This window comes from Gossypium hirsutum, chromosome D06 (assembly GCF_007990345.1).
Source record: "Gossypium hirsutum isolate 1008001.06 chromosome D06, Gossypium_hirsutum_v2.1, whole genome shotgun sequence".
NCBI lineage: Eukaryota > Viridiplantae > Streptophyta > Magnoliopsida > Malvales > Malvaceae > Gossypium > Gossypium hirsutum.
The window spans coordinates 63,830,453-63,849,066 of record NC_053442.1 but is presented as its reverse complement, the minus strand read 5'-3'; the positions used below and the strand labels follow the sequence as shown (position 1 = coordinate 63,849,066).

The window sequence follows — 18,614 nt, the reverse complement described above, 5'->3', positions numbered from 1 at the left end:
TACTATTATAATAATTATTATCATTACTTTTCATCGTTATATATATATTTTCTTTTCTCTGTTTTATTACTATTATTAATATCATTATTAATATTATTTTTATTTCTATTTTTATTTTTATTAACACATTTTTTACCATATTATTATTTCCTTTTTTATACATATCATTATCGATATTAACATATACTATTATTATTAATGTACTATTATTTTCTATTTATTACTATTATATTTATTACTATTATTAATATATATATTTTTTTCTTTAGTGCTATCACTATTATTATATTATTTGTCTTATTAATGTACTGTTACTATTTCCCACTTAGCTATTATTACTATTATTATTTTTACTATTATAATTATTATTATTCTTTTATTATTCTCTTACATTGCTTGTTTGTCTTACTCCTCTATTTCTGATCTCATCATTCTTATTATGCATTTATTTTTATTCTGTTATGTTCATTGATATCGAAATTCATATTTGTTTGCTCATTTTTCGCTATTCCACTTTACCACGAATTTATATTAATTACCCAACGAAAATAATTCTTTCGTAAAAGCAATATTTCACGTTTGGAAAGTTCGAGAAAACGTGCCCTAACGTGCTGGGTTTCGATTCCTCGTTCGACCAAATGGCCAAATACCCTTTTAAACTTTCAATAATAAAGGTAATATTTCGTATTTAGAAAAATCGAGAAAACGTGCCCTAACGTGCTGGGTTTCGATTTCTCGTTCGACTAAATAGCCAAATATCCTCTTAAATCTTCAAAGTATGGTTTCATTAAACTATAAGATGATCTTGGTTTCGATGGTTTAGAGTATCGTGTCCTAACGTGCTGGATGTGATATTCCTTCGGAACAAGAGAATCTTATATTTCAATTCACATTATCAGAGTTTCTTTTAAGGATCGTATTTTTTTTAAACTCTTCAAATTTTTAATTTTCGACACTAAGACACTAATTAATCAACTAGGTACCAATTTTGGGCGCATCGAGGGTGCTAATCCTTCCTCGTGCGTAACCGACTCCCGAACCCATTTTTCTGAATTTCGTAGACAAAAATCGTTGTTTTAATAAAATCTAAATCGTTTATTAAAAACAACCGTTTTATGAGGTGACCCGATCACACCTCATCAAAAAAGATTGGTGGCGACTCCTATTTTTCGTTTTATTTTCAAAATTTAAGTCGACCCCGTTTTCATCCAAAAAATGGTGTCAACATTCGGGATTTAAGCATCAAAACGAGATTTACTTACCTTTTCTTGGTAAAGATTTGGGATCCCACTTGAGAAGTTAAAAATTTCCACCGCCAGTTTACCAAATATTTACTCGTATATGTTTAAACTGAAAACTAATTATAAGTTAATATCTAATTGAAAATACATCGAATTAATTAATAAAATTTTATGAAATTTTTATTAATTAATACAATATAATAAAAATGATTTTAATTATATTTTTTGTGAAAATAATTAAATTAGTTTATTAGATAATTTAAAAGTATTAGGATTTTGAATTTTTTTACTCTATTTCATTTTAAAAAAAAGGTTGATAACATCATGATAAGTGCTAACATGTTTTAACTTCATTTTTAATACGTTTTTGAGTGATTATTTGATGTTAATTGTGAATTTTATACTCATAATCACTTAAATTCATGTTTTAATGCTTAATAGAGCACTTGAGAGTAAAACAAACAAAATTCGAAGTGTCAGATCAAGCTACAGGAGCCACATAGGCTGAACATTCCACACGGCAAGATAGGAGTGAATTGTCATAGAATATTTAAGAAAACAACTTGGAAAACACCATTGAAGCCAATTTTGAAGCAGATTTCCGTCAAGATTGAAGATTCCCAATTGATTTTTAAGGAAGTTATCATGAGTTTCTTTATTTCTTTTGGTTATACTAAATCTTGGATGTTTCTATTTTCAAGCATGAACTAATTTTCTAAATAATTAGGGGAGATGAACCCTATGATGGATTCTGTCGTTTGATTTTTATTTTACGCAATAAATATTTAGTTTATTGTTCTAAATTATGTGTGTTTAATTCTTGGTTTGATATTTCTAGATTATTAATCTATATTTCATGTGCTTAAATCAGTGATTGAATAGCCCCTGTTTAAGAGTAGATGTTGTATAGTTGAGTGGAGTTGCATGCAATCTTAGAAATATGATGACATAAATCTACCGAATTAGAGTCAAATCTAATAGGGAAATCCATAACATGAGTTAATGTGATAATAGGGTTTTAATTAGAAAGAAATTTCAATTAATCAACCTAGAGTCAATTACTTTTATGCTAAAAAAAATTAGCATAATTTAGGGATTTTTACGGATTAAGCTACTAAGTAAAAAAATTGTGTAATTTAGGGATTGACTCGAGCTCAAGCCTTCAATGTTCAAACCCGAAATCAGACCATATTTAAATAAGCGTAATATTTTTTACTTAAATTCTATCAAATTTCAAACCAACCTTTAGGCAGCCTAGTATATACCGTCCCCTTAAAATTTATCTTTCATATTTAATAATCATATTTAATAATGACAATTAGTGATTGTGGTGTAAAGTCTTATATTTTATCTTTCATGTACTAATGGCAACTAGTGGTTGTGGAGTAAAGTCTATAAGATGAGGGCTTTGTTTATGAATAGGAAGAAAATGTGGAGGCTTAAGATAGGGGAAGGTGGCAATGATCCCTAATTACGGATTGAACACGCAATTATTAATTTCAACTTAAAAATCGAACTTTTTAATATAGTTGAAATCCAGTTCATTGCATTAGCTATGCGGTAATTTAATTATACAAATAGTACTAATTATTTCACATACTCGAACATAAACATTATCAAAGCAAAATAGAATCCATTTTTTTATTTACCTCTCTTAGAACCCTAATATCCAAAATTCCTCTATTTTACTACAATCCCGCTCAAATCTATATATGATTTTATAGCTATACTTTACGAACCTCAAATTATCAAAAAAACACCATTTTTTTTCTAAAACTCATCATGGTTTTAGTTTATAATTTCTAATAGCTTTCTAATATATATATTGTCGAAACCATTTTTTTTTAAAACGGGGTCGACTTGAATTTTGAAAATGAAAACGAATATAGGAGTCGCCACCAATCCTTTTTATTTAAGTGTGATCGGATCACCTCATAATTAAATCATTTTAGTAAAAATTTAAATTTACTAAAACGATAATTTTTTGTCTTATAAAATCCAGAAAACGGGTTTTGAAGTCGGTTACGTACGAGGAAGGGTTAGCACCCTCGACGTGCCCAAAATTGGTACCTTGTTGATTAATTAGTGTCTTAATATAAAAAATGTGCAAAGATTTTAAAATACGATCCTTGTATTAAAAAAAACTTGTATAAAATAAGTTACCGTTAAGACCCTCTCATTTCGGAGAGAGAAAATATCATACCCAATGATTTAGGGCATGATATTTCACCTCCTCAAAAATGAGCTTGTCCTAAAAAAACTCATGCAATAAAATTTAAAAGGATATGACATTGTTTAAGTCAGATGAAGAAATCGTAGCCTAATACGTTAGGGCACAATTTCTCAAAATCCCAAACATTGAATATTGCCTTTATTATTTTTTTAGAAAAATCATGATCTCGAGAAAACATGTCATATCCAATGTGTTAGGACACAACGTATCAAATTCCCGATAATGAGCTTTTTATTTATGTGTTTTGATTAAAGAATATTCTCGATTTTGAATTTTTTTGACTCTATTTCATTTAAAAAAAAAGTTTGATAACATCATGATAAGTGCTAACATGATTTAACCTTATTTTTAATGCATTTTTGAGTGAGTATTTGATGTTAATTGTGAATTTTATACTCATAATCACTTAAATTCATGTTTTAATGCTTAATGGAGCACTTGAGTGTAAAACAAGCAAAAATCAGAGTGTCAGATCAAGCTACAGGAGCCACATAGGCTGAACCATTCCACATGGCAAAATAGGATTGAATCGTCATAGAATATTGAAGAAAATAACTTGAAAAACACCACTGAAGCCAATTTTGAAGCAGATTTCCGTCAAGATTGAAGATTCTCAATTGATTTTTAAGGAAGTTATCATGAGTTTCTTTATTTCTTTTGGTTATACTAAATCATGGATGTTTCCATTTTCAAGCATGAACTAATTTTCTAAATAACTAGGGGAGATGAACCCTATGATGGATTCTGTCGTTTGACTTTTATTTTACGTAATAAATATTTAGTTTCTTGTTTTAAATTATGTGTGTTTAATTCTTGGTTTGATATTTCTAGATTATTAATTTATATTTGATGTGCTTAAATCGGTGGTTGAATAGACCCTGTTTAAGAGTAGATCTTGTATAGTTGAGTGGAGTTGCATGTCATCCTAAAAATAGGATGACATAAATCTACCGAATTAGAGTCAAATCTAATAGGGAAATCCATAACATGAGTTAATGCGATAATAGGGTTTTAATTAGAAAGAAATTTTAATTAATCAACCTAGAGTCAATTGCTTTTATGCTCAAAAGAGAAATTAGCATAATTTAAGAATTTTTACGGATTAATGTATTAAGTAAAGAAATTGTGTAATTTAGGGATTGACTTGAGCTCAAGCTTTCAATGTTCAAACCCGAAATCAGACCATATTTAAATAAACCTAATATTTTTACTTAAATTCTATCAAATTTCAAACTTAGGCAGCCTAGTATATACCCTCCCCTTAAAATTTATCTTTCATATTTAATAATCATATTTAATAATGACAATTAGTGATTGTGGTGTAAAGTCTTATATTTTATCTTTCATGTACTAATGGCAACTAGTGGTTGTGGAGTAAAGCCTATAAGATGAGGACTCAGTTTATGAATAGGAAGAAAATGTGGAGGCTTAAGATAGGGGAAGGTGGCAATGATCCCTAATTGCAGATTCAACACGCAATTATCCAATTCAAAATTTCAGCTAATTTGACTCACTAATTTCAACTTAAAAATCGAACTTTTTAATATAGTTGAAATCCAGTTCATTGCATTAGCTATGCGGTAATTTAATTATACAAATAGTACTAATTATTTCACATACTCGAACATAAACATTATCAAAGCAAAATAGAATCCATTTTTTTATTTACCTCTCTTAAAACCCTAATATCCAAAATTCCTCTATTTTACTACAATCCCGCTCAAATCTATATATGATTTTATAGCTATACTTTACGAACCTCAAATTATCAAAAAAACACCATTTTTTTTCTAAAACTCATCATGGTTTTAGTTTATAATTTCTAATAGCTTTCTAATATATATATATATATATGATATTTTTCAATGTAAGGGTAGCATTAGATATATTGGGAACAATTCTCACAGGTCCTTATCACAATAAATGATAGTGATGGTTATTGTAAAATTGGGTTCTGAGATGATGATGGACATGATAGACTATTTGAGACTTGATTTTTTCTACATCGCTGATGTGGTAGGTTTCTTGGGGGCTCTTAGAAGTAGTTTCTTATTGATCGAAGTTCATCATCAGGTTGGCTTGATGATAGTGGGGCTCGAATACAATTTTCAATGTTTTGATCGAGGTCTTGCATTTTTTATTTGTTTTTGAATGCTTTAGTGTTGTGAGTACCGCCAGTTTGTCTTTCTCATCTTTTGGAATTATTTTTCATATCATTTGTGCATAAGTTTGTAGCTTATTATTTATCATTTGTACTATGTACTATGTCTTTATATATTTATTATTCACTTTTTCTATTAATAATAATATTTTCTTAATAAAAAATTATTTCAAGTTATGATTTTACTATGAAATATGATTATTCTCACAATAAGTCCTTAGCAATTTATTTATTTGGATTTTCAAAGTCCTTCCCCTAGAGGTGTTACGGGTCGGGTTGGACTTAATATTAACACAATTTAAGCTTTCATAAGCCCAGTTCGACAAAAAATATGTGCCTAAATCTTGCCCAAGTTGACAAATATTTTGCAAATAAATAACTGAAGCCCATTTAGGCCCCAAATAATATTTTAAAAATATTAAAATTTTATTTAATATTTAATAATCTAATTTTTTTATTTATGAAAATTTTATATATAATTATCTTAATATTTTTTAATGCTTACATTATAGTAGTGTTATATATTAATACAGATTTAATTCTTATATATTATATATTATATATTATATAAAAATAATATAATATAAAATATTATAAACTTAAAAAACAGATCTAACCGAACTCATGCCTTGAATGTTTAAGCTCAAACTCAAAACATATTTTAAATGGATCTAATTTTTTGCCAAAACTCATTTTTAGAACTAATGTCTTTACACGAGCTACCGTCTACCCCTCCCCCTTAAATATTATCTTTCATTTAATAATAGCAACTAATGCTATTGGTGTAAAGTCTGTATAAGATGATGACTTTGTTCATGAAAATTTAAGGAAGAAAATGTGGAGGCTTAAGATAGGGGAAGGTGGCAATGATCCCTACCTTTACAGTACCAACAATTTTCTGGGAAGGCAAACGTGGGAGTTCGATCCAAATGCAGGCATAGCTGAAGAACGAGCTGAGGTTGAAGAAGCTCGTCTTAATTTCTACAACAATCGGTACAATGTTCAACCCAGTTCTGATCTCCTCTGGCAAATGCAGGTACATCATTTTCCTGAATGTAACATTTTATAATATAAAAGAATTAAATAGACTTATTTATCATTATTTATATATTTGATGAATGCAGTTTCTAAGAGAGAAGAAGATGCAACAAACCATTCCCCAACCAAAGATAGAGGATGGTGAAGAAGTGACATATGAAGTTACAACTGCAGCAGTGAAGAGAAGTGTCCACTTGTTTTCAGCTCTACAATCAAAACATGGCCATTGGCCAGCTGAGAATTCTGGCCCCATGTTTTGTTTTCCTCCTTTGGTCATGTCTCTATATATCACAGGTCATCTCAATACTATATTCTCTCCAGAGCATCGCAAAGAAATTCTCCGTTATATTTACTATCATCAGGTAATAAATATAAATATAAATATAAATATAAATATAAATATAAATATATATGTATTGAACGGTGGATTGATAATAATAATAAAAAGAAAGTTTGTTTTGGCATGGCAGAACGAGGATGGAGGATGGGGATTATACATAGGGGGTCAGAGTACAATGTTTTGCACAGCTCTCAACTACATTTGTATGCGTTTACTGGGAGTAGGACCTGATGGTGGCCTTAATAATGCTTGCGACAGAGCTCGAAAGTGGATTCTCGATCGTGGGGGTGTCACTACCATTTCCTCTTGGGGCAAGACTTGGCTTTCAGTATGTTGTCTTCCTTTTATTTACCATAAAACTTAATTTTCAAAACTTAACCTATGATATAAAACTCAATAAATTAAGATTTATCATATCAATATTGATATGTTAAAATCTTCAAACTTTCGAAATTAATAGACAAATATTTTTTGTTTTGAATATGAGAGGTAAAAAAAATTAGACCATAACTTTAATATATAACTTTTACACATTAACATTAATTTTTAATTAATCCATGATCAATCGTAAATTAGTTACATCACTACCTACATATATGCCCAATTTATTTTAACCATATTATATCAGTTCTAATTTCAACTAAATAAAATTACTACTTATTTTATGTGTATATATATATATTAATTTTGTTGTACGTAGATATTGGGTGTTTATGAATGGTCAGGCTGCCACCCAATGCCTCCGGAGTTTTGGCTCTTTCCTACTTATTTTCCCATTAATCCAGGTTTGTAACAAACCATATAAATGATTTGTCTATATATATATGTATATTAATGATGAAGATATTGCAACACAGCAAAGATGCTTTGTTATTGCCGATTGACTTACCTGCCAATGTCCTATTTGTATGGAAGAAAATTTGTGGGTCCAATCACACCTCTGATTTTACAGTTAAGACAAGAACTCCACACTGAACCATATAATGAAATCCATTGGAGCAAAAAGAGGCATTTATGTGCAAAGGTAATCATAATCTATATATGTTTGATACAATATTTATATCTTTTTCCTTAACTAGAAAATGTGAAAGCAGAATGTTTCATTCATTGCATGCAGGAAGATCTCCACTATCCTCATACATTGCTTCAAATATTGCTTTGGGATAGTCTCCACTTATTTTCAGAGCCTTTCCTTAATTGTTGGCCCTTTAATAAATTGAGGAAAAAATCTCTTAAAGTAGCAATGGATATCATTCACTATGAAGATGAAAGCAGTCGCTATATTACCATTGGATGTGTGGAAAAGGTAATACAATTAAAGTATAAATAATTTTGAATAATATTTGTCAACATATAATGCTTGCTAATACACTTGATATAATACATTGGGCAGCCTCTATGTATGCTTGCTTGTTGGGTTGAAGATCCAAATGGAATTTATTTTAAGAAGCATCTTGCTAGGATTGATGACTATGTGTGGGTTGGAGAAGATGGAATAAAGATGCAGGTTTGTTTATTATTAAATACTAGAATTGTTGAATTAGTTAAACTTTCATTAAATTATTGACTTTGATTGTTCATTACTATTTTAGCTAATTAGTTTATGCTCTCCTTTTTTTTTTCAATATTTCACCATGAAGGGCTTTGGAAGTCAAGTTTGGGATACTAATTTCCTTCTCCAAGCTTTGCTTGCTAGTAATTTATACGATGAAATTGGACTAACTCTGATGAAGGGGCACAATTTCTTAAAGAACTCACAGGTTGTCTGAAACTTAAATTTAAAACCCTAAACATTATATATAGTTTCTTAACGATTTTCATTTCCACCACACAACACAAAGTTGTGATTAATTTTACCAATTTGCTCGAAATTGGTTGAAATTTTAAGGTTAGGGATAATCCTTCAGGAGACTTTAAAAGAATGTTTAGACATATTTCTAAAGGATCATGGACATTCTCTGATCGAGATCATGGATGGCAAGTTTCTGATTGTACTGCAGAAAGTTTGAAGGTAAATTTTGTTTCATTCAATTAAATAAGTGGTGTTCATAAACTCAGTTATATTCACGTTGGTTCATTTACCTAACACTATCTGAAAAATAAATCTGGTTAAGTTCAAACATTCAATGTTGGATCTTAAAATACTCATTTTTTCTACACATTTAATATTATTTTTCAAATATTAATGAACTTTCATGTTTAGACGAATGACTTAATCACAAGTCTAAATTCAGTACAACATTTCAAATTTTAAAGATCCGCAATAGGAATTATTGCTTAAAATATGTTCCTTACCTTGCAGTGTTGTGTAAATTTTGCATTGATGGCACCAGAAATGGTTGGTAATAAAATGGAAGACGAGCAATTTTATGATGCTGTCAATGTTCTTCTATCTTTACAGGTACAATATATAGAATGTCTACGTTAAAAAGGATTATTAATTGCGTAAAGGTTCAAATCTCATTATATATAATTTTTTTATTGATTTTAGTAAAAATATAAAAAGATAAAAAGTATCATTGTAATAATATAATTTATTTGTATTTGGAAGAGTACTTTCATAATTTCTTGGTGATTGTTGACCTGTCACACCTAATCAATGAAGAGTTTAAATATAAGTATACATATACAAACAATGAGGGTGAAATAATGTGTAAAAAAATTGAAATGTGTAAAAACATTAAAATAAAAATTGGATTTGATGTGGGAAAGAATTTTTTTATAGATTTTGGTAGCATGAGTTCAATTCTCACCTTATGCAATATTTTTACTAATTTTATTAAAAATACCCTCATAATAATATAATTTATTTATGGGTAAACTACATAAATGATTACCCTATTATTAGAAACTTTTTTTATTAGGCCACCAACTTTAAAAAATTACAAAATGGTCACCCGACTTATCAAAAAAATTTTAACGCGTGGAATAAAATTAATGGTTGAGTCAACATGTCATTAAGGGCGGGTTTGGATAGGCGATTGGGTGCGGTGCGGTGCGTTTAGCTTACTTTTTGTCTCACGCTACAATATCTAATCTCACCGCCACCGTTGTTTTTACACTAGCCGCAGGTAAACGCACTGCTCATCCAAACCCACCCTAAGTTAACAACCTTGTCAGCCGAGTGTTAGTATTTAACGGTTTTAGACTCTCTCTCTCTTTTTTTTTTCTATAAATTGGGTGATCATTTTGTAACTTTTTAAAGTCGGTGACTTAACAAAAAAGTTTCTAATAGTTGGGTGACCATTTACATAACTTACTTAACAAAATTGGTAACCGGTTGACCTGTGACACAAAGTCAATTAAGATAGAAATATAGACATAGAAAATCTTTAAAAATATATGTTGAATTTCAAATTATTTTTATTTCCATGGAGGAAAAATTTATATCTAGAATGCCTTAAATTGTCCTTATATTATAATTTTTTTATTTGCCAACAAATTTTTGTATTGTATGGGATTAACACTTGAACTTAATCTTTAGGATCCTATGTTCGTTCCTCAATTATCAAATGTACTCTAAAAATCTAAATAAATAAACATATTGGTTTAAGTATAATTTATTTTACAAATGATTGCAGAGTAAAAATGGTGGTTATACAGTTTGGGAACCAGCAGGAGGTGCATTCTGGTGGGAGGTAATATTTCAATATTTGTACTTGCCTTCGATATTATATAATTTCCAATGAAATTAATAAAGCATTTTTTTCACCTTAACTTATCCTTTTAGTGGTTGAATCCAATTGAGTTTCTTGAGGATCTGACCATAGAATATGAGTAAGATTCCTATGCTTTTTATTTTATTTTATTATAATTAATTTAATTAATTATACACTGTTATGGAAAACTGGTTTATAAAGTTTACACTAATGAGAAGGAAAAATAATTGTAAAATCCAGGCATGTAGAGTGCACTTCATCATCAATCCAGGCACTAGCTATTTTCAAGAAACTATACCCAGGGCATAGAAAAATAGAGATTGAAAATTGCATCAGAAAAGCTGCAAAGTTCATTGAAGATGTACAATACCCTGATGGTTCTTGGTAATGGCCCTTATGAATTCCTCAACAAATAATTTAATCAGGTTTCACCAATTCCTACAAATGCATGTATATATATACTATATATAAAACTCTTTTAGAGAATTATTAAAGTATGATTTTATTTGGAAAGTAAGTTATATGATTTTGTTGGTGTTTTTTATTTTTTATATTTTTATGAATTAATAAAAATTAATGAAACTTTTTATTTTATCATCTGAACTAAAACAATTTTAATTATTATATGAAACTTTACTGAATTGGTGTTATTCATCAATCAAGTCCCAACTCAGTTAAGGAATTACCAAAAACTACCACTTTGCGTTTTAAGTACTAGTTCCCACACCAATATGCAAGTGATAGAATTTTTAGTATCAATAATGTTATTGCGTGAGTTGGTGTAACTTAACGCCAACTCAAAATGGATGACAACACCATGATAACAACTGTATTCATTTAATATTTTTATATGATGTACTTTTGTATTTAAATTTCGTTTTACTCACAATTTAATCTATTTTTTTATATCTTATATATTTCATTTATTATTATTAATTAGTTTCAAACCATACATTTTATTATTTTCTGTATGTTATTTTTAAACACATTTTTACTTTCTAAATATATGATTTTCATTCTAATAAAATTTCATATAAATGTATAGGTATGGAAGTTGGGGAATTTGCTTCTTTTATGGGACATGGTTTGCACTATTAGGTCTTAAGGCTGCAGGAAAGAACTTCAAAAATTGCTTGGCTATTAGGAAAGGAGTTGAGTTTTTGCTTAAAACCCAAAGAGAAGATGGTGGTTGGGGGGAGAGCTATCTTTCTTGTCCTACAAGGGTAATTAATATTTAATATAGCTTCTTCATTTTATTTTAGAGGATAAATCTAAAATATTAATTTGTGTAAATTTGAAATTTACCCTTTGGAATCATGAATCTCTTCGGAAACAATATATATGTAATTATGAATAGTTTTATTTGCCTTGTTGATAAAAGGTATATACGCCCATCGAAGGAAAAGAATCGAATTTGGTAAATACTGCACAGGCTTTGATGGGTTTAATTATTGGCGGCCAGGTATGCTTTACTTGCAATTAACAATGATTTTATAATTTTAATGTACCCAAATTAACAAATAAACTATATATATATTGTATTCTAAAATGATTGCTATACGTTGATTTCTTAATCCCCACAATAGGCTGAGAGGGATCCTACACCTTTGCATCGAGCTGCAAAATTGTTGATAAATTCTCAGTTGCCAAACGGTGATTTTCCCCAGCAGGTAATTCTTTTCCATGTATATATTATAGGTAAAAGTGTTAATGAGGCTTCTATATTAGAAGTTAGATTGTATTTTGTTTCATTTACTTAAAAATTAGGTAAATTGATTTTTATACATTAAATTAAAGAGTAAATTGGTCAATTCTATTAAAAATTTCATCCATTAAAAATTGTTGTAGCTGATAAAATAACATAATGACCAATTTTAAACAGTGAAGATATATGAAATTTTTAACACAATGATCAATTTGCTCTTTAATGTAATGTACATGAACCAATTTACTCATTTTTTCAAAAATACAATTTGACTCTTAGTGTAAAGGACTCCATGATACTTTTATCATATATTATTAAGAGAATGGGAAAATGAAAAAGAAAAAGAAAAGAAAATTTATATGTTATTTTTTTTTATGATGGAATTCGGCAGGGACTGGCTGCAGTTTTCATGAGGAACTGTATGCTACACTTTGCATTATATAGGAGTATTTTCCCTCTGTGGGCTCTGGCTGAGTATCGCAATCATGTTTGGCCTTCAAAACATGTATGCTGTTGAATAATCAAAAATGATCTATTGGAGGATTATATATAATAAAATCATGTCTCTCTCTCCATATATTAGTTGCATCTTGATATTTACAATCAACTTTTTCCTTTACCCTTTGCCATCGGGCAACAATGAATAACTTTTGATCCACTATGATGATCTTTTTACATAATTTTTCCTAGTTTTCAAATGTTCAATTGTGGTTTTTGGAATCAAGTAGATTTAGCTTTTCTTTACAACTTTTTCTTTCAATTAAATGCCAAATAAATCAAAGATAAAGTAAGACAATATAAAACTATAATCTTATTTTTCTTTATAAATATTTGAAATTTCTTTAATCAAAATATAGGGTCATCAACAGCAATGTAAGAAGAATTATAAAATTTAAACAACTTAGAAGAGTTATGACAGCCGAAGAAAATGGGATTAAGATGAAATTTAATGTTAGTTGCAACTCCCTCTAAAATTGGGTTGTTGTGCAACTTAAAGATGTTGACATTTTTTTATTGAAAAATTTTGGATATTATCTTACTCTATATTGAGTAGGGAGAGCAAAACTTGATTCGATTAGAAAAAATTGAAAAAAAAATTCAATTTTAAGTTAATCAAATCGAAAATATAAATGTAACACCCCAAATTTAGGGGTTTGGGCTAACATTTCAAAATTTGTCAAATAGTTTTTAATTGAAATGCCTGTTCATGTCTCAAACCCCACTCTTTGCATATTTTTTTCTCTTTATTTTTGAAGCAATTAAGGATGGGAGCCAACTTAAGGCCAGTTCTTCATTGCTTAAAAAAAGCACTTCTGACTCCAAAAGCATTTTTGAAAGAAAAGTTGTGAAGAACAAGCTGCTTTTGGCTAAAATTTTTAGCTTTTCAGGAGTGCTTTTTGAAAAGGAGAAGCTAAAAATTTTAGCTTCTCCTCTCACAAAAGCACTTTTTGTGCTTAATTATTTTTTCACCCCTCCAATAACATAGTATTTTCCTTTTTTTTCTTGGTGCTTCATTACAAATGTGTTAAAATCATTAATTAAAAATAAAAAATATTTTTTAAAATACTAATTACAAATATTTAGTGGTTATATTTAAATATTTAAAATATAGTTTATATATTCTAATTAAATTTTATAAATAATTAATATTTATTGCTTAAAAATATTTAAAATTTATATTTCATATATTAAAATATTAACAACAAGTTATAATAATTTTTTATATTCTTACTAAAATATAATAATATTAACTAATTTCAATATTATTTAAATGCATATTTGTTACTTGATAAAAACATGTCTAAAATGGACATTTTATTTCTCAAAATCACTTTTTGACAACAATGCTAAACAATCAAATTTTAAACCAAATTTTTCAAAAGCATTCTCCAAAGTACTTTTCTACATCACTTTTCAAAAGCACTTTTCAAAAGCAATAAAAAACTGGCCCTTAGTATAAGAATTTAACTTGGTAGAAAAAGAACATGATATGGGCACTAACCTAGTGTAACAGGCCTGATTTGCCCAGCCCGTTAGACAACAAAAAAACATTTATAAATAATAAAAATACCAAATAGTCCAGGCCCATTTACTATAAACCCAAACTAAACTGTCCTAGCCCAATACAACCCCAGCCCACTACATTTTCAGAAAACAAAAAACCCTAGCCCCCTAAGCCTTCAGTCGCCGCACATCAGCCACGCACGCCTCCGTACTGCCACCTCCGAACACAGCTCCATACGGCCCTCGTACATGCAAAATAAACAGCACACAAAAGCAGACAAACGACAAAAAATAAGAAAATAACAGTTGTAATATGCGGCTATAAAAAGCCTTAAAAAACAGTGATGTAGGGACTTTTTTTTACACGATACGAATACAAAAAAAAATCAAAGAAACAATGAACTTTTTTGCAGAGGTAGTCTCCGATTCTTCTTGTTTTTGATTTTATTCTTGTTGATTTCATCTTTTAAACAAAAAGGGGAAGAGACAATAAAAAAACATACCTTTTTGTTCGCGTTTAGCACCGTCGTGGGTGAGGTTTGTCGTTTCCGATGAAAAACAAAGTTTTAGGGTCGTGGAGTCAAAAACCCCCCAAAAAATTGAGCTTTTTTACTTTTCGGCAACCGCAAACAGCAGCACCATCACTGACAACCAGTGACCGCCACAGTGGTCCGGTGCCAGAGCCACGGCCGGATTCTGGAAAGGGGGCGGGATTTTTGAGAGCATTTCTGATTCTTTTTTAGTGAAAAGGGCTGAAATGAAGTTTTTTTAAATTTTTTTTTTTTGCTTAAGTAGCATTATCAAAACGGTGCCGTTTCATTAGGCCCCCCAAACGCCCAAAACAGCGTCGTTTTGGGGGGCCAAACCTGCAACCCGACCCACTCCAACCTCAGGATCCATGTGTTTTTTCTGGAAGGGTCTATCTGCGTGTTAGACCCTTCTACATTTTTCAGTTGTTTTAATCCAGTCCTTTTTATTTTCTAATTTATACTTCAAAATTTATTTCACTTTCAATTAGCTCCTAGCAAAATGGCGCGTTTTAGAGGGCGGGGATATTTCCCCAGTTGGTCCCTCTGAGTTATTCGCGCCTTTCAAATGGGCCCTCTACTTTATTTTCATTCTCGATTTTTACCTAGATTTTCGATTAAACTTCAATTTAGTCCTTTTGCGTTTATTTTATTATAATTTTAGCCCCTCTTGTATTCATAAACTTATTTTATTAGGATTTGGACTCTTAATTTTATCTCAATGTCAATTTAATCCCCTTTTATCTCTGTTAGGTTTTTTTGTTGTTGTTGTGTCTTATTTATTTTATTTATTTCTTACCATTTTTTTATTTTGGTTTTTTGTATTTAACGATGCTTTTATTTTATTTATTTTATTCTTGAACTTCCTTATTATTATTATTATTATTACTATTATTATTATTTCATTTATTCACATATTTTATTCTAAATTGTGTCTTTAAATTTCATTTATATTGTAATTCAGTTCTTTATTTTCAATATTGGTATAAACTATTTTTTCCTACATTATTTATGTATTTATTTGTTTTTTAGTTGGTATTGTCCTTTTATGTGCATGCTTTAGCATTATTACCATTGTCATTATTTATTTTATTTATCTGTTGGTTATCACATTAACGTTAAAGTAGTGTACATTATATGATTATCGTAAATTGTTTTTATTATATTCATTATTGTTATTTATTAATGCAACATTTCATTCATGTATTATTTTAAATATTACAGATTTTAACCTAAATTTGTAAAAAATATAAAAATTAGAAAAAAAAGTAATATTTCGCATTTTGGGATTCGAAAAGGTCATCCCTAACTTACGGGGTTTCAATTTTTCCGATAAATCCAAATATATGAATCATTTTTCAAAAACACATTTTCAAAATTATCTCGGGAATTAAAAAATTATTTTCCAACTTACGGAATATGATTTCTTTTCTAAACTGAGATAATAAAAATTTTCTAAAAATAAATAAAATTTTCGATGTTTATTCTCGTTTCGAGATTTAAGATTATATCCTAACTCACGGGATATAATGACGTGAAATACGCCTTTTTCTAAAAAAATTAATTAAGCGATTTTAATAAAAGGATTGTATTTTTAGTCTATTCAAAAATTTCAACTTTCGACATTAAGACATTAATTAATCAATTAGGTACCAATTTTGGGTGTGACGAGGGTGCTAATCCTTCCTCGCACGTAATCGACTCCCGAATCCATTTTTCTCGAATTTCGTAGACCAAAATCATTATTTTAGTAAAATCAAAACATTTTATTAAAACGATTAAATTGCAAGGTGATCCGATCACACCTTAAAAATTATCGGTGGCAACTCCCATTTTTTCATTTTTATTTTCAAAATAAAAGTCGACCTTTTTTTATTTTAAAAAACAGCTTCGATAGATTGGCGACTCCACTGGGGAACAAATAAGAGAGTCAAGCCGCAAATTGATTATTTTTTGCCTTTTCATCAAAAATTGAAAATCCGATTTAAATATACGATCCTTTCATTGCATTTCATCTGTCATTTGCGTGGTCTTTGTCATAATTTGTTTTATTGGTATGAGCCCTTTTAATATATCTCTGCATATTGCATTGCATGATGCTCGTTTATACCCTTTTAAGTGAGAGTGAGAAACTATTCCTTCGTGAGGTCTTCACCTCCTTGCAGGATACTGTATTGTTTTCGGGATACATCTCTACCTATGTCTTCGTGAGATTTTCATCTCCATGCAGCCATAGGGAAATGTATTCCCTTGAACTGAACTCGGTCCATATGAGCCTATAATGGGTGAGGATCGAGGAATCTGGTAGTTCAGGTACCCTTGCTTTAGAACCAAACCACATATAATGAGACCAAAGAGCCTACCCTAGGTAGAACCATGCCAAACCCTAGTGGTTACTCGAATAAGTACTTTATTTACTATTTCTCATATACTTTAAATTCTAGCTTTGTGTATGACCCTGACCTACTGTGTTTTGTTTTGAATTTGATTGCATGGCATTTTCATCATAAAAGGGCGTTGATTCACATTCAGTATCTAAATAGAGAGCTTATAATAGAAAATGGATTTTTTGATAAAGTGGGGGATAATGCGGCCATCCAAATTTGGTCCGAGAAGATGCAACAAGAGAAAGGTGATAGTCTTACGGAGGGGTATGTGTCGGAGTTGTGAGACTTCACTCGCATCAGTGTGACTCAGAATAATCTCCAAGATTTGAAAGAAATATGGGGTCAGTGGGATGATGAGATCAATCAACTATTCTATTGTCATTATGGTGATTTGCCCTATCTGCTAGATATCAAGGTGGACGAGCACCTATTCTGAGCTCTTGCCCAGTATTAGAACCCTGCCTATCATTTCTTTACTTTTGAAAAAGTGGATTTGGTACCCACCATGGAAGAGTACACTACTTTACTCTGCTGTCTGAAGGTTCAAGCCGACAAAGCCTATTCGAGAGCTAGTGGACATCAAGCCTTTTTACAATTGCTTATTAGAGAGGCCTTGAATCCACTCAGTAGGGGCAGTACTATCATCATTGCACCAAAAGCTAAAGTTGGTAACGAAGGAACAACTGGTAATGATAAATGCGAAAGAAGACATTATTGCATCTGTTACCAGTGATGCGTCATACATAGATGCAGATGATGAAGTGATAGAATGTTCCTTTCGATCGCTAGAATTTGTGAATGCAACCTTCATCGTCGAAGGAAACAAGATCCCAATGTACAAAATATCCAAAGCTATGAGGATGAGCCTACGACTGATGGTAGAAAAAGTAGCGTTGTCGGGAAGAGGACTTGAGAAATACTTCCAAGGAAGAGTCGATGTACCAATCTTGACGGACAAATGGGATCACTTTTGCTTAAGGTATAAGCCAGACGCGAAGTAAAAAGAGGAGTTGGAGAAGAAGCGAGAGAGAAAAATAGCACGATTAAGCAGGGCAAAGGTCAAATGGGAACCAATGACCTTTCCCCATATGTCAAGAACATTTGTGTCAGAAGGAATTTTTCACCCTGAACGAAAGATGACAAGAAAAGAAAATGCTGAAGAAATGATGGGAAATCTAAACATCAACGCCATATCTGAAGAGGGAATTTTGGAAGGAAATTTATCGAGCATTCGCCCATATGTACCTGGAAGTGTTCTGAACAATTGGACTGTGGAAGAGATTCTTGTAGTTTTTAGAGCTAATTCAGAGTAATGTTCA

General features: G+C 30.1%; 1 protein-coding gene across 2 annotated transcripts; it reads left to right on the top strand.

Annotated features, from left to right (window-relative positions):
• The first annotated feature begins 6,337 nt into the window (after positions 1 to 6,337).
• LOC107962417 (beta-amyrin synthase) lies at positions 6,338 to 13,035 on the top strand. 2 transcript variants are annotated; one of them, XM_041096167.1, is made up of 17 exons: positions 6,338 to 6,671; positions 6,760 to 7,035; positions 7,144 to 7,341; positions 7,714 to 7,798; positions 7,871 to 8,037; positions 8,131 to 8,319; positions 8,407 to 8,520; positions 8,654 to 8,773; positions 8,902 to 9,024; positions 9,316 to 9,414; positions 10,595 to 10,651; positions 10,744 to 10,790; positions 10,913 to 11,056; positions 11,718 to 11,895; positions 12,054 to 12,134; positions 12,259 to 12,342; positions 12,769 to 13,035. In XM_041096167.1, the coding sequence occupies exons 1-17, from the start codon at positions 6,471 to 6,473 to the stop codon at positions 12,892 to 12,894; spliced, it is 2,289 nt and encodes a 762-aa protein (XP_040952101.1). In that variant the 5' UTR covers positions 6,338 to 6,470; the 3' UTR covers positions 12,895 to 13,035. The 2 variants fall into 2 exon arrangements, with proteins under 2 accessions (XP_040952101.1, XP_040952103.1); XM_041096169.1 differs by lacking the exon at positions 7,714 to 7,798 and having other exon boundaries at positions 6,409 to 6,671; positions 7,966 to 8,037.
• The last annotated feature ends 5,579 nt before the right edge of the window (positions 13,036 to 18,614 follow it).